At 51.1% G+C, this 15,374-nt stretch overlaps 1 protein-coding gene across 3 annotated transcripts in view; it reads left to right on the top strand.

Annotated features, from left to right (window-relative positions):
• TNNI1 (troponin I1, slow skeletal type) overlaps window positions 1–15,167 on the top strand; it is a 29,698-nt gene extending 14,531 nt beyond the window's left edge. Inside the window, exons 2-9 of one of the 3 annotated variants that reach the window (XM_084786681.1) lie at window positions 2,105–2,197; window positions 6,523–6,556; window positions 9,062–9,103; window positions 9,602–9,733; window positions 11,397–11,486; window positions 12,568–12,744; window positions 13,752–13,861; window positions 14,786–15,167. In XM_084786681.1, coding sequence (XP_084642807.1) covers window positions 9,095–9,103; window positions 9,602–9,733; window positions 11,397–11,486; window positions 12,568–12,744; window positions 13,752–13,859 — 516 coding nt within the window. In that variant the 5' untranslated portion in view covers window positions 2,105–2,197; window positions 6,523–6,556; window positions 9,062–9,094 and the 3' untranslated portion in view covers window positions 13,860–13,861; window positions 14,786–15,167. Of the gene's footprint in view, window positions 1–2,104; window positions 2,198–3,188; window positions 3,269–3,357; window positions 3,381–6,522; window positions 6,557–9,061; window positions 9,104–9,601; window positions 9,734–11,396; window positions 11,487–12,567; window positions 12,745–13,751; window positions 13,862–14,785 lie in introns of those variants that run through there. The other 2 variants (XM_084786682.1, XM_084786683.1) reach the window with 2 other exon arrangements.
• Window positions 15,168–15,374: the final 207 nt, after the last annotated feature.

Below are 15,374 nucleotides of genomic sequence, written 5' to 3'. Positions count from 1 at the left end.
TGGAGAGAGCCCTTTAAGTTTCTTATTGCTGCTATAATAAGCCGCCACAAGCTTAACGATCCTGCAGTCCTGAAGGGCCAACGTCTAGAACCAGTCTCACAAGGCTGGGACATGAGGTGCCTACAGGCTTGCTGCTTCCTTTTGGAGGCCGAGGGAGGCTATTTCCTTTCCTCTTCTGTGGCCTTCGGCTGGCGCTCACTTCCTCTGACTTGGAAGACAGTGTTTTGCATTTCCCTTCTTTGACCTCTGCTTCATTTGCCACATTTCACACCAACCCTGGGAGCCCCATGCCTCGGGTCTTTTTTTTTTTTTTTTTAAGATTTATTTATTTATTTTATGTATATGAATACTCTATTTGTCTGTACACTTGCACACCAAAGAGGGTACCAGGTCTCATTATAGATGGTTGTGAACCACCATGTGGTTGCTGGGAATTGAACTTAGGACCTCTGGAAGAGCAGACAGTGCTCTTAACCTCTAAGCCATCTCTCCAGCCCCATACCCCGGTCTTAAAAAGGCACTTTTGATAACTCAGGATAACCCTCCCCCCCATCTTTAATTTAATCGCATCTGCAATGTGATTTTGCTATATAAAGTATCCTAGTCACGCTGTCATTAGGCTACGGACATGTTTGTGAGACCATTAACCCCCCCTCCCCCCACTGTGGCCACAGGATGTTCAGCCTGGGGACTCTGGAGAGCTGTGAATACTGCTTCTGTCTCCATGGCTGAGGAGAAGCCAGACAGAGCCCGGAGGCTCTGGGATAGCTGCCTCTGGGGAGGCAGAATAGGAAGTGGGTGACCTGTTCCTGAACAGATATGAACCGAAAAGGAGATGACCGTTACTATAAGCAAGGAGGTCAGGAAAACAGTCACAGAGGCACACTCGGCAACGGCAGCAGTTGGTTATAGCAGGGCAGAGACTCATGAGGTGAACCCTTAGCTAGACGGAGAAAGATTCCTTCCTGCTAGAGATCACAGGACCTACCTGAGGGTGACTCTGGAGGTCTCTGCACCCACTTCCATGCTCCACAGAAACTGGAGCACATACAAGGACTATAGGACACAATTGACTTAGTTTTGGAGGCCACTTCTGAGGGATCTCAAGTGACAGACATTAGAAAACTCTGTAGGCCAGAGTGCAAAACCAAAATTGGAGTCATGAGTTGGGGTGGACCTGAGAGAGACCCCTAGATGTTGGGGACCACATGGCATAGAAGGAAAGCACACAGAGGCAGGATCCCGGGACCTAGCACACAGAGGCGGAATCCTGGGACCTAGCACAAGAGAACCCAGGCCCTACTTTCCCCCCAAGACCCTCCACATGGCCTTGTAGTTTCAGCAGAGAGGACGCCCTCCTGGGTGGTCTACCTTCACAGTGATTTGCTGTAAAGCATATAGTCACTTAATTTTTTTCGTTTGGTTTGGTCCTTTTTTTTTTTTTTGTGCTTTGCCATATTATCTTTATTTTCCTTTTCAAAAAACAAGATACTTCACGCAGACAACCCATTTGTGTGTGAAGTCTTCGGAGAAGTTTATTGTAGGTGCTGGAGAGACGGTTCCATGGATAGAGTGCTTGCTGTACACTCGGTTTGATCCTTCGCACCCACATCAGAAGCTGGACACATCACCCCAGCACTGGAGAGACAGAGACAGAGTAATCACTTCTGGGGGACCTCTGGACCAGGTAGCCTAGCTAAACTATGAACCCCAGGTCCCAATGCAAGACTCTGTCTCAAAAAAAAAAAAAAAAACACAGCAGATGTTGCCAAAGGAGTAGTACCCCAGGTTGACCTCTGGCCTTCACATTTTTTAATGCATCAGTGTACAAACACTTATATATGCACCACACACATGAGAACAGAGAACACACACACACACACACACATACACACACACACACACACACACACACACACACCAGATATTTTAAAAAAGAGAAAGGGATTCACAAGAAACTAAGGCAATAAGGCCCAGTGGACCCTTCCCCGAAGCCCCTAGATTTCTCCTCTGCAGCTGTCCCATGTGCTCGATGCCTGACGATTTGGAAGCCTATGTCCTAGCCCCCCATAGTTTCTTAGACCCTGTCCTTTCTCCCTGGCAGCCATCAGCAAGAGGCTTCCTGAAAGTGACCTGTGAAGAACACGCTTGGAGCCCACCTCTGCCGGGCAGCAGCATAGTCGTGTCCCTAGGGCAGGTAAATTTTTTTTTTCTTTGTGGGTACTGGAAATGGTCCTCCTTAGCTCACCCTCACCCTCCCCTCCCTCTGTGAGCCTGCTGCTGGCCTCCCTGAGGGGTCAGGGCTCTGCCTGTCCTGCCTAGCCTGGGATCTTGGCCCACAAGATGACCAACTATAATAGGCACAGGATTAACATAGCAGGCATTGTCTTTCTCTGACTATAGGGTGGGTATTATGTGTTCATCAACAGTCCTAAAAATACCCAGGAAACAGGTGCGGCCCTGCAGGCACTCGGCAGCCTCTGGTTGACTTGCAGAGTAAGTGGGGAAGACTGTCAGTCTCCCTGGGTTCAAGAAGTAAGGTGCTATTTGTAATCTGGGTGATGGGGATTCCTTAAAGCACACCTGAAGAGGTGTATAGTTGTCTCAGATGCGTCCAAGAGCATTAAGGTGGCTTTGGTGCCACTGTGACTCAGCTGGGCCCCCAGAAACATACTCTGGATCCACCAGAACCCTGCAGACACCCTCCTAACTCACTGGCGCCAGAGTCACAAACACTCAGGTCTTTGGCTTTTTGTGGTTTTTGGAGCATGGCTGGGGCAGGGAGTGGGGGGTGTTGTAGGGCTACACGTCCTGGCAGGAGAGGAAATGTGTCAGCCCCCCATAGTCCTTAATGGTTCTTCAGGCCTCCCAATGCCCTGATCTCCTTCATCCCACTTCTTCTTGTCATCTCTGCTCAGCTCCATATCTAGTCTGGTCTTTTCACTCTCTGCCTTTCCCCAGGTGAATGCTGGTCTGTTCCCCCTACTCCTTCCCCCATGGGAGGTCCTGTGTGTTCTCCTGAGGCACACACACTGGTCGCTAAGCCTGTGTGCCTGTGGTATACACTGCAGCACGTATCTGCCCTGTGAGGTGTGTATGGTGGGAGGGGGTGGGAAGGAGGGGCAGCTGGAGGGGCCGTGGCTGTTCTATTTTTACTGGCCAGTTGCCGGAGGCCACAGTTTTCATTGCTTGCCCTCAGCTCTGCCCCCACAGTCTGCAGTCTGTGGTGAGCCTCAGGCCAGCCTAGCTCCAACGAGGACTTAACAAGGTAAGTGTCTACAACCCTGACCATTGACCTGGTGAAGGCTGAGAGCTAGAGAGCTGAGGTTTTGTTTAAAGGGAAAATGAAGTTTGGGAGATGGAAGGTGTTTCTTGTTTGGGTAAGTCGGTTCGTTTTACTCTCTTGTCCCGTAAAATGGCATCTCTCCCATAAGATGCTGTAGGATTAAACCTGGGGGGAAAGAACCGTCCAACATGTTCCTGTGGAGCCCAAAGCAGAGCCTAAAGGATTATGTTTTCAGGAGTGACTGCAGCCAGGGACAGGAAGGACAGGGCCCCTGCTGGGAGGGGTGGCTGGTGCTGGGGATCTGAGAGGCAAGGCAGAGAGGGTCTGCTTTTAGAAGGAGCCTGGGGCACAGTGACAGTGATCAATGCCAGCAGCAGTGGCAGAACAAGAAGATGGCTGGCATGCAAGACTCAGGAGACAGATCCAAGAGGCCCTGTTGGCCAAAGAGACCATCTTGTTTCTTTGTCCCTTGTCCCTGATAGGCTCTTTTTAGCTCTCTTTGCCTGTCTCATCTGCACAGGACACAAATAGATAAAGACAGACCCTCAATTCTCGCCACTTCTTTTGGCTCTGGGTTGTAGGAGGAGTTGCTGGGATCCTCTCGTAAGGGAGACAGATGGCAACAGCATTTGGGGTGAGAGCACAAGAGCCTTGGGTACATAAACTAAGACGATATCTACAGTGTGATGTTGGGGGGGAGGGTTGGGCTAAAGGCAGCCCCTACCCCAAGTCATAGACCCTAAGTAGTTCTAACACTGGGCTTCCTGGCCACAAGCTTGGGGGCCCAGCTTGTTAACAGGCTGTTCAGGAGGATGGGGGATGGGGTGGAGGGTGACCTTGAAGTAAGATCCAAGGTCAGAGGTGGAGAGCAAGGGTAGAGCTTGAGTCTACACAGATGTTTGCATTCCTATCAGGAATGTCAGTTCCTTTCTCTAGGCTGCGCCTCACACAGGATGTACACACTCACACTTAACACATACAGGCTTGGTGTGAAAAGCTGACAGCCTTTCCACACAAGGGCCTCAGGACCAGGAAGGTGAGCCTTGAGCCAGGCCTCAGAGTCTGCTGTCTTCCTTCTGGCTCTGTGTTTTCTGTTATCTCCTCGCTCTCTACTTGCGGTACAGATGGAATTCAGCCCTCCAGCCTCACTACTATCTATATCCTGGCTTCTAATCTGGTCCCTGCTTGTCTTCCATAGAGCCTGTCAAGGGATCCTGCCTGGTGGGTGTCAGAGCCTCATGCCTGATGTGGACCCCTGGGCCTGGCATTTGTCAGTGAGGCAGTTAGGGACTCCCTGGAGCTTGGCAGAAGGCCCAGGCTGGCCCCAGCAGTGGGCCCCACACTGGCGACAGTGGGCTCTCTAAGGGATAAGAGGAAGGACAGCCGTGGCTAAATGCCCACCAGGGCGAAGCACATTCTAGGGCGACAGATGGGAGACCTACTCGGCTGAGACTTGCATTCCCGGAGGCCAGACAGACGTGAGTGGGGCGGATCTTTGTTCAGCTAGTGTTTCCTTTTGGACTTCCCCAGTGTCTTCAGGAGAGCAGAGCCCTTGGAATCAGCAGCTGTGTATAAAACCTAATTTCAGCTAAGCATCTTGGGAATGCATGGATGGTTCCTCACATTTCTTTCCTTGTGCCACCTGCTCCCAGGGGACAGCTGAGACCCTGGGGTCACCTCCCACCCAGCCCCACTCTCCACATGAGTAGAGGCTTAGGTGGAAGGTTCTCTAGCAGGCTGGGATCCTGAAGAGGAGAGTTAGGTCTGGTCACTGGGCTCAGCATGGGCTCTTCATGGGCACCAGAAGAGTGGCCATAGCATGACATTACTGGTGGGCACCTTGCAAGTGTCCTCCAGTGCTCCAAACTAGATTCATGAGCCAAATCTAAATATGGACTCTGAACTCCATGCCTGCCCCCTCTGTATACACTGCTCTACCCACTCTTTGGTTTATCGCCAGTCTCTGGCCTCCTGACCCACCCTACACATCTGTCCCCATCCTGGCTTCTCCTGCTTCCCAGAGCTTTAGCAAAGTTATTTCCGCTATTCCCCGCCTACCCACTCTGTCAGGGTCCAGACAAGATGGTGAACCAGGTCTGTAGCCTCTGCAGCCTTCAAGACTTCACGGAAGCCTTGCCCAGAGACAGCCTGTCAGGGGCTCCTCACTGCTCCACAGCCGTGCTCTCTCAGAGGATGTTGGACTCCTGTACCAACTCCTTTAACCAGAGTCATTAGCCTTAGTGGTTGAATTTGCTTTGCTTTCAAGTAGGATCTGGTTTAAATAAAAGGTTCAAGGACTAAATATTAAGAAGCACACTACTAGCCATGTGGTGGCGCACATCTTTAATCCCAGCACTTGGGAGACAGAGGCAGGTGGATCTCTGAGAGTTCAAGGCCAGCCTGGTCTACAGAGCAAGTTCCAGAGTGAGTCTGGGACAGCAAAGTCTACACAGAAAAACCCTGTCTCAAAAACCAACAGGTCCTGAGTTCAATTCCCACAACCACATGGTGGCCCAAAACCATCTGTAATGTCATCTGATGCCCTCTTCTGCAGATAAAGTACTCATATATAATAAATAAATAATTTTAAAAAATCAAACCAACCAACCTACCAACTAACCAACCAACCAAAGAAGCACACTACTTCTCTGAGCCACAATTTTGCAGAAAGGAAAAACCAGCCAGGAAAGAGTGAAGATGCACTACGTTTTGTTTTTTGTTTGTTTGTTTGTTTGTTTTTTCCTCTTGGCTTAACCTCTACTCAGGGTGTCTTGCCACCTACCCAGGGCTGCTGGGCACCTATTGGATGGCAGCTCTGGAGTTGGGCCATGAGGCATCCAGCTGCAGGTCAGCGTCTGTCTGTCCGTTCTACTCTGTTCTTCCTGCACCTTCCCCAAGTCCTAATCCCCAGGTTGGGTCTGAACCTAGCTGTGTGTTCAAAGCCCCCCCTGATCCAGGCCCATCCTCACTTTCCAATCACATTGTCTACAGATTCCATTCTGTTCAATACTAGAGTCATCAGAATTTTCCTGTAAATAGGCATTTATAAAAGTTTTAGGTTTCCCAGGTCGGAGGAGGATTTTGTATTCTGTTTCTGTTAGTTAAGCAGAAGAGACAAAGTTTCCTGCTGGAATTGACCATGTTGACTTCTTCCCGCTGTCTGACTCCCCACACCTACTGGGGGTTCACAGCAGGAGGTACAGTTTCTCCATTAATGACTCCTCTGTACCCTCTAGGTGCTGCCTTGCTACCACCATGCCGGAAGTGTAAGTTGTTGCATGGATGTGCAGGGATCCTGGGAGGCAAACCCCTTGACCACAGACTTCTGCCTCACAGTTGAGGGCAACCTGGCTCAACCCTCCCCCCTAGCTACTCCCAACAGAAGCCCCTGAGATAGGGATGAGCCTTAGTGCCTGGCCAGCACTCACAGCGTCCCTAAGGTGGCCAGGAGCTCTCTCAGCTGAGCAGAGCCCGTTCCTAGGTGGGAATGTGTTTGGAGGACCTCTTTAGCTTTCGCATTGGAGTGGCTTGTCAGTACTGACCGGTGAACTGGACACACTAGGCTATGACATCACAAGGGCACAGCAGATGAATGAAGCTTCGAGAATGCATGCCTAGGGATGGAAACTTCTGCATTAATTGTGGCCCTCTGTCAAAGCTTACACGGCCTCCCACTAGACCTCCACCCATACAACTTTGAATGACCACCATGCCCCAAAAGGAATGAGTAGTAGCCCCAAAGGTGGTTGGTTTTTTTTTATTCTTGTTTGCTGAAACACTGAAGTGTCCTCCCTGTCTGAAGGTTGATGCCTTTCAGATATGTTGTTGTCACCTGCCCCCTCCTCTCCAAGCAAGTGCCCTTGGTTCTTTTGCTGCCCATGTCATGTATTTTGTTTCCACTCACTCTGTGTTCTGCTCTTTCTCCCCATCCTTCCTGTGACGATGCCTAAAGTGAGGTGAGTGATATTTGGGGGTTTCTCTGTGCTGGTTAGGTCTTCAGACTGATGGATGTGGGGTGGTCCTGAGGAGAAGACAGAGAATGGGTCAAAGCCAAGGTAGAGATTGGGGTGCCAGTGCCTGAGAAAATGCCCAGGAGTTTCTCCCAGAGAAATAATGAATGGAGATGCTATATGATGCTGGAGTCAGTGCTCCAGGGCACAATGCCTCTCACAGGTACTCATATGCCTGGGACCAAAGATCTGGGCATGACTCTGTACCTTTGCTGCATGAAAGTTCTCCTTCAGCCTCTCTCAAAGCTTCTACTTCCTGGGGGGTGGGGCGGCTGGCTACGTTCTGCCTCCTGAAAAGCTGATGTCCTGCAATGCCATATCTGAAAGGCCGAGGCTATGACTGAACAGTGAGGAAGGAATGGAGGTGTGTCCTTGGGGTCCCCTCAGGACTGTGGTCACCCTGATCCTGGACATGCTGCAATCCAGATTTCCTTAATGTTCTTTGAGAACACTGCCTGCATATAGCCTGGGGTGAGGACTGAAGGAAATGTTGGTGTTGGCTCAAGCAAAGAGACAGCATCACTGATAGAGTGGATACTTGGCCTGGATCGTCTGAGCAAGAAGCCAATGTACTATTTTCTAGTGACCATATGGACTCTTGAGTTTTGTTGAGGGTCCTATTAGAGTGAATCCCTGGGGACAGCTGTTTCTAGAAGAAGAGGCTAAGCACTTAGTGGTAGGGAAACAAGACTGCAAAAGGTTGTTCCCCGTGGTGTATATCTGTGTGGGTGAGCCAGGGGCTGTAATGCTGTGGCGACAGGCCATTTCTCTCTTTACCTGAAGTGTAGGTTTTCAGAGATGAAAAGATAAGCTACCAGAAGCCGTAGGTATGCTCAGTGCGCTAAAGCTCATGCATCGCCTCTCACGGTCACTCCCACGCATCATGTCTGATGTACTGCAGGAACAAACCTCAGCTGTGCTCTCCCAAGGTGGCTCGAATAGGAGCAGCAAAGAGAAAACATGGGAGTGACACAAGGGCTCTCAAAGCCTCAGTCTCATTAGTCAGCAGTGAGGCAGCTCTGTCACCTTCACCATGCTGGGGGACACTGTCACAGGGCTGGGACTTTAAAAATTCTTTTAGATAGGTTCTTCCCTCAACATGTGAGGGCCCCCAGACTGCTGAGATTGTACATATGATCCATGATGCCTGGCATTGGAGGAGACTCACCAAGAAGTTATTAAAACATACCTACTTGGCCATCAGGAATTTGCCTGCTCGTTTTGATTAGAAGACATAGCCGTATTTTTGTGTTTTAGAGATTTATGTGGGTGAAGGTAACTTTTGAAGTAGTTTTGATGCTCACATATACATGCCTCGCCTATTTGGGGAATATGCAGTATAGATCTCTGGCAGGAAAGAGCATCAAAATACAGCTGCATTAGCATCTGGAGTGGGCTTTTCACAAAGGCTGCATATCTGAGCCCTCATTTGGTCTTGATGGCTCTGCGAACTAAGTACAGCTATCAGCATGCTCCTCTGTGGAGGAGGTACCCATAGGTGGCACACCTGCAGACTCCTGCAGACTTCTACCAGCAGCAGAGTGGGCACTGGAAGGCAGGGCTTCAGCCCCTCAGTCTAGGTAGCTGGCTACAGTGTTCTCTGAACTTGACTGGTTCAGTCCCAACGATGAGCTTTAAAAGCCTTAGAGTGAGCAGAGGATTCTGGGTAGTGATGAAGAACCGCAGCTGGTACTGGGCTGGTCTGGACCAGGTTTCTAGTTTTATAGCCTCTGCCTTACCATTGGTTTCTCCATCTTATCCTCAGAGGAAATCCAAGATCACTGCCTCCCGGAAACTCATGCTGAAGGTGAGGCTGGTCCCGCGGGAGATGGAGAGGCAGGCATGCAGACTCTAAGGGCTGCAGAGGGCAGGGAGGGGAAGGAGGGAGAGGAAAGGAAGAAGCCTGGCCATTGCCAGAGCTGACAGCTGACCAGTGACTTGTATCCTGTCCTTCCTGGGTGCCTGAGAGGCAGCGAGAACTAGCTTGGGGTGGGATTCCTTGGTGCAGGGAGAGGATGGGATGTGGTTAATTTTGGTGTTTTGTTCTCTGGAGCTTTGGGGGACAAAAGGAAGGGAAGAGGGAGACTGTGTGGGGAAACAAGCTCTGGGTCTCAGAGATGCCATGTGACTTACACAAGGCTGGTGTTTGACTTACACAAGGCCTGCTGGCAGCTACTGCACACACTGCTACACTGAGTAATGGCCTCGGATGCAGCCTGGTTGGGAGCCTCTGCCCCCTCACTCTATGATGCTGGGTATGGAATATGAGGAACCAACCCTGACTCAATGGCTCTGTCCATTTCAGAGCCTGATGTTGGCCAAGGCCAAGGAGTGCTGGGAGCAGGAACACGAGGAGCGAGAGGCGGAGAAGGTGCGTTATCTAGCGGAGCGCATCCCCACGCTGCAGACCCGAGGCCTGTCCCTCAGCGCCCTTCAGGTAAGCCTGGTGGGCCGGGCTGGGCTGGGTGCCTCGTGCAAGGTACGGGGACCATCTGTGAGTCTTGAACTAACACAGCTCAGTAACTTACAAGGTGCCCCCCCCACCAGCCTCATGACTGCACAGACTTGAGAAGGGAGGTGCAAAGGGGAGAACGGACTTGGTTGGGCAGAACCAGGCACTGGCTTCCCATCAGTTGGTGCAATGATATGGCCCCGGAGGCGGGCAGGATTTGCAAAGGCCTGTTCCTCCAAATATTTGCCCCTCCTTCTAGAGAAGAGTCTTTACTTTGTTAAAACCGTTAGTGATTGCTTTAATGCCACTGACTGCAGAGAAAAGACTAGAGGAAACTGTGTTCATGTGTCTCCCATGGCAGTGGCTATTTTAATTTTATTATTTGTGTTTAATATGTAGTTTTCAGAGGGCTGGAGAGATGGCTCAGAGGTTAAGGGCACTGATTGCTCTTCCAGAGGTCCTGAGTTCAATTCCCGGCAACCACATGGTGGCTCACAACCATCTATAATGTGATCTGATGCCCTCTTCTGGCGTGCAGGTGTATATGCAGGCAGAACACTGCATAAATAATAATAAATAAATAAATCTTAAAAAAAAAATATATAGTTTTCAAAATTTCTACTACCAGCTTATGTTACTTTTATGATAGAAAACTATTTTTAAAGAAAATAACAATAAGCCTAATGTAGAGGCCTGTGCCTATAATCCCAGTACTCAGGAGGTAGAGGTTGGAGGATTGCAAGTTAAAAACATTTTATTATTAAAATTTTTTATACAATATATTTTGATCACATTTCTCCTCCCCCAACTCTTCCCAGGATCTTCTTACTCCCCTGCCCACCCAACTTTATGTTCTTTCTCTCTCTAAAAGAATAAAAACAACACAAAATAAAACAAAATTAAAATTAAAGCAGGCAAACAAAAAGGAAAGAAAGAAAATCAGGTCAGGAGCAGTGGTGCACACCTTTAATCCCAGCACTCAGGAGGCAGAGGCAAGCAGATCTCTGGGAGTTGGAGGCTAGCCTGGTCTACATAGTGAGCTGCCAAGAAGGAGCGGGGGGTGGAACCCAAAACAAAAGAAACATGGAGACTGAGACTCGCATTTGTTTTGTGTTGGCTATCTGCTCCTGGAGCTTGATACACCTAGCAACACTCCATTGGAGAAAACTGATTTCCCCTCTCCTAGCAAATAGCTCTTTGTTAGGGATGGGGTTATATGCCCACTTTCCCTTCTTGGTGCTGAGATTTTTTGTCTGGTTTGGACCGGTGTGGGTCTTGTGTGTCCTACTTCTGTGAGCTCATATATGAGAGGATTATAAATTTGTGCCTAGGCACCCTCCATGACAGGGCTTTTAGGCCAGCCTGAGCTACATAGTAACACTATCTAAAAGAAATAACGAAACAATTAAGCCAGCATTTATGAAAAGCTAGAGAAAGAAAGCAGGCACCAAGCAGAAAGGAGAACAAAGGGTTTATGCTCTGAGCTGTAAGGCTGATGGCAAGCCTCTAGCCGCTCCTGTTGGGACAACTCTGGCAAAGCCATGGGCCATAGGCCCCAGCATGCTGAGTGTGCAGGCAGGAAACGGAGGCTGGAGCAGGTGGTCCTTTCCTCTCTTCTCTACTCTCATGCCATCAATTACTCCCCCAGGACTTGTGCCGAGAACTACATGCCAAGGTGGAGGTAGTAGATGAGGAACGATATGATATCGAAGCCAAATGCCTCCACAACACGAGGGAGGTGAGTCCTAGGGAGGGTAGAGATGAGGCTGGGCCTGGGCTGGCTGGGGTGGGCACTGGTGTGGCCCACCCGTTTCTACGGGGCCTGGTAGGGCGGCCTCTCAGCGCGAAGCTTTAGCGTTCCACACTGGCACCGTCGTAGGCCTGGAGGTGGGCAGGAAGGATAGTGACGCATGAAAAGAACAAACTTCCTCCCCACCTACCACGTGAGTGCTTCAGAAGCTGCTCACCCACACAAGCAAACAGATGTCTGCTAATGACATCTTACCTCTGTGAAGGGCTTTCATGTGTGCTGTAGCCTTTGATCCTCCCTATATGCCTGTGGGTGACATGGGGGCTATTACCTGACCCTGACAAATGAGGGCATGGAGACTCACAACACCTAAGAACTTGCTTGGCTCAGATCACAAAATGGGGGGGTCCAAGCACGCACGCTGGGCTGTGGTTTCCAGTACCATGCTCCTTTAGCGTGGGATGTGGGAGCATTAGGACTAGGCTGTGGAGGCAGAGGGGAATGGGGAAAGGTGGGACTTCCGGTGCTGATGGACCGCTTCTGAGCATTCGCCTGAGGTGAGCGGTGCTTCCCTGCTCTCTTATGCTTGCCAAGATGCTGATGTGTGATGCCTTTATGCTCCAGAGCACTCCCTCCATAGACCACACCCTGGGATTCCCAGGGTGTCCATCCGACCTTAGGGCTTTTCTACCTGCTGGGTCAATCAAGGCTCAGCTGTGATGCAGGCCCCCTGGGCAGGGCTCAGTAGCAAAAACAAAGATGGAGGAGCAGAGAGAGTCTACACAAGGCTCCCAAATGGCAGTAATGGTTTAGTGGTTTTCCATTTATTTGAAGCTTGGTGATAAGGAGGAAGTGAGGTTAACTAGTGGGCTTGATCTGTAGAAGTTCATTTCCCACGTGTGTGATTGTTTGGGAAAGGATAGGCTGTTCCTGGCACCCCAGTAAGTCCAGCCTGGAGGCTGGGGGGCCCAGGGAATGGCTCTAGCTGGAAGCCTGGCAGTTGGACCCCAGGAAGAGAGCTCCTGGTCTACCATGCCCTTCATCGAGCCTGGCTCCTTCCCTCCTACAGATTAAGGACCTGAAGCTCAAGGTCCTGGACCTCCGAGGGAAATTCAAGCGTCCACCGCTGCGCAGGGTGCGAGTCTCTGCAGACGCCATGCTCCGAGCCTTACTGGGCTCCAAGCACAAGGTGTCCATGGACCTACGGGCCAACCTCAAGTCTGTGAAGAAAGAGGACACAGAAAAGGTGAGGGTCCCTCGCCTCAGATCCTTCTACCTCCCTCGTACTGGCCTTTACTGGCCACTTCTCAAACAGCCTTCTGCAGCCTGGGGTGCTCTAGTCAGAATATTCTAGAACCCCCTATGAGGTCAGTGTCAAAATAGAGGAGACTGGCCGCATCCAATCCAAAAGACAGATTGGACACAGGAAAAGCTGACTGGGGAAATAAAGCAAAAAGCTTGCTCCCTGTGTCAATTAAGGGGTGACCATTGGCGCTGTCTCCACGGTTTCTCCTTGTGGCTGTAGGGATCTGAGTGTATAGAAATGGGAGGACCGAGCTGGGTGTGGTGGCGCTCGCCTGTAATCCCAGCACTCAGGAGGCAGAGGCAGGCCGGTCATTGTGAGTTCGAGGCCAGCCTGGTCTACAAAGCGAGTCCAGGACAGCCAAAGCTACACAGAGAGACCCTGTCTCAAAAAACAAACAAACAACAAGAATAACAAAAAAGAAATGGGAGGACTGAATTCAACCACTCGCTGAACAAACAACTGCTTCAAGCTTCTTGGCCTCGCAGTGCATGTCCAGAGCTGACAGGCTATGAGGAGCAAGGTTGAGAGAGCAGTCTCTGAACCAGGAAGCTTAATAAAGATAAACAGGCCAGGTAGGATGCTGACAAAATGGGAAAGAGGTCAAATGAATCAGGAGAGGCTTCTTGGAGGAGGTGACCCTGAGCTGCAGTGTGTCACACAGGAAGATGTTGTGGGGCTTGGAGGTGAGGTTGCCTTTATGCTGAGAACAGACTCTGTGAGGACATCACAGTCACCTAGAACCTCCCATCCACACAGCCTCATTCTGTGCCCCTGTCTGGCCAGGTCCTCTTGCATTACGGGCTGGACAGGAGGGTCAGGGTTTCCTGTCTCTCCGAGGAGGTGGATTCTCTCCCACCTACTTTCTCTTGAGCTCGGGGTGGGGTGGGCGGGGCTTCCTTGCCCCTCCAGCCCAGTGAGTTTCTGACATGTTTGTGGATTGCCCACAGGAGCGACCAGTGGAGGTGGGAGACTGGAGAAAAAACGTGGAGGCCATGTCTGGCATGGAAGGCCGCAAGAAGATGTTCGATGCTGCCAAGTCCCCGACCTCCCAGTAGAGGTGCCTAGAGTGCTCTTCTTTGGGGGGGGGGGAGAGGAGGGAGAGGAGGCCCTCAGAGTCCCCAGGGCACTCAGGATAAGTAAGGGAGGGGAGGTTGACACAATGTGTGGCTCTCCTGGTACCTTCAGTACCTTCAGACAGTGGGTGCAGCCTGTCTGTGTCAGGCCCTCCTTGTCCCCTCATCTATAAAATGTGGGCTGTATCAGATCGGTGGTCCTGGGACCCGCAGCATCCACGTGTTCCCGGATGCAAATGGCTGAACTGAAAGCTGTACGGGCTGGGGGACCTAGAAGTCCCCGAGGCAGGCAGGAGTCTGAGGTTACAAGGTTAGATGATCCCCAAGGTCCCTCCAGCTAACTCTCCAAAAACTCAGGTCTTTTGCGTGCCACGTGGTGGTGGCATCCTTTACTTGTGTATTCTCAAAGAAGCACCTCCCTGGTCACTGCTCCTAGGGAAGCAGAAGTTCAGAGAAGTTAAGGCCCCACCCCCTCCAGAGAAATAGCTGCGCGCGGACTGACAAAGCAGTGGAATTGGGCCCTACAGGCCTTCTGGGGTCCCACAGAGAGGGAAGTGAAATAGGCAGGTCGGCCGGCAGCACACAGCCTTGACTTTCCCACAGAGCAGCAGATCTTGGCTAGTGATAGGCGAGGGTTCACAAATGAAGGGAAGGGACTGAGGGTACAAAGGTCAGCTGTGGAAGGGAACCAGTCCTGGGTGATGGCTAGGACAGGCCAGAGGGGAGTGTGTAGAGGGTGGGGTGGGGGGTGGGGGGGAGCTCCAGCTTCAGGGCAGAGCAACTGCGGAATCCCAAAGGAGAAGCCCCAGGGACTGTGGGGACTGTGTGTGCTGTGCCTCCATCAGGCGCACCTTCACAGCACACATCGCTGGCATCTATCTGACAGTGCCTCCTCTTTGTCCTCACAGGCTGGCTTGCCGCGTGGCACTCTGGGGTCATGCTTTGGTCTCCTTCTTCCAGCCCCACTCACCTATCTTTTTGCCCATACCCGGAGCGTCCCTGTTATGCCCTTCCTCCTCCCTCCCTCAGCCTATACGCCCACCTTTTGGAGCCAGGATGAAACGGCACAGAAAGAAGAAGAGAGATGCGAGTGTCCGAGACCTCATCCCAGCGACACGGGCTTACCTGCACCCATGGAGCACGCTGGGGTTATGCAGCTACCCCAAGGGGCTCTAGGCTGAGGTGGGAAGCCGAGAGAACGCCTTCCCTGTAGCCCCATATTGCTTCCCTCCACTTCTGCTGCAACCTGCAGTGTCCATTAAAAACAAAAACAAAAACGAAAACAAAAACCGTGTTCCTGGTGTTTCTGTAGCTCTGTTGTTAGTGTTCAGAAGTGAAGAGATGGAGTCTGTGAAAAGGGATTTGGGGACTTCAGTCTCCAGTGAGAGGAGTTCAGGGTCAGAATGGAAGGCTAAGGGTTTGGTGGCTGCTAACTAATGTGCCCCAAAGGGTGATGTCACAGTGACATCACACGCTCTCACCAAAGCCCCATCTCTG

The sequence above is a fragment of the Acomys minous genome (genome assembly GCF_964271855.1).
Source record: "Acomys minous genome assembly, chromosome: 1".
Classification (NCBI taxonomy): Eukaryota; Metazoa; Chordata; class Mammalia; order Rodentia; family Muridae; genus Acomys; species Acomys minous.
The sequence above is the reverse complement of the archived record's forward strand: the minus strand, read 5'-3'. Positions and strand labels throughout refer to the sequence as shown.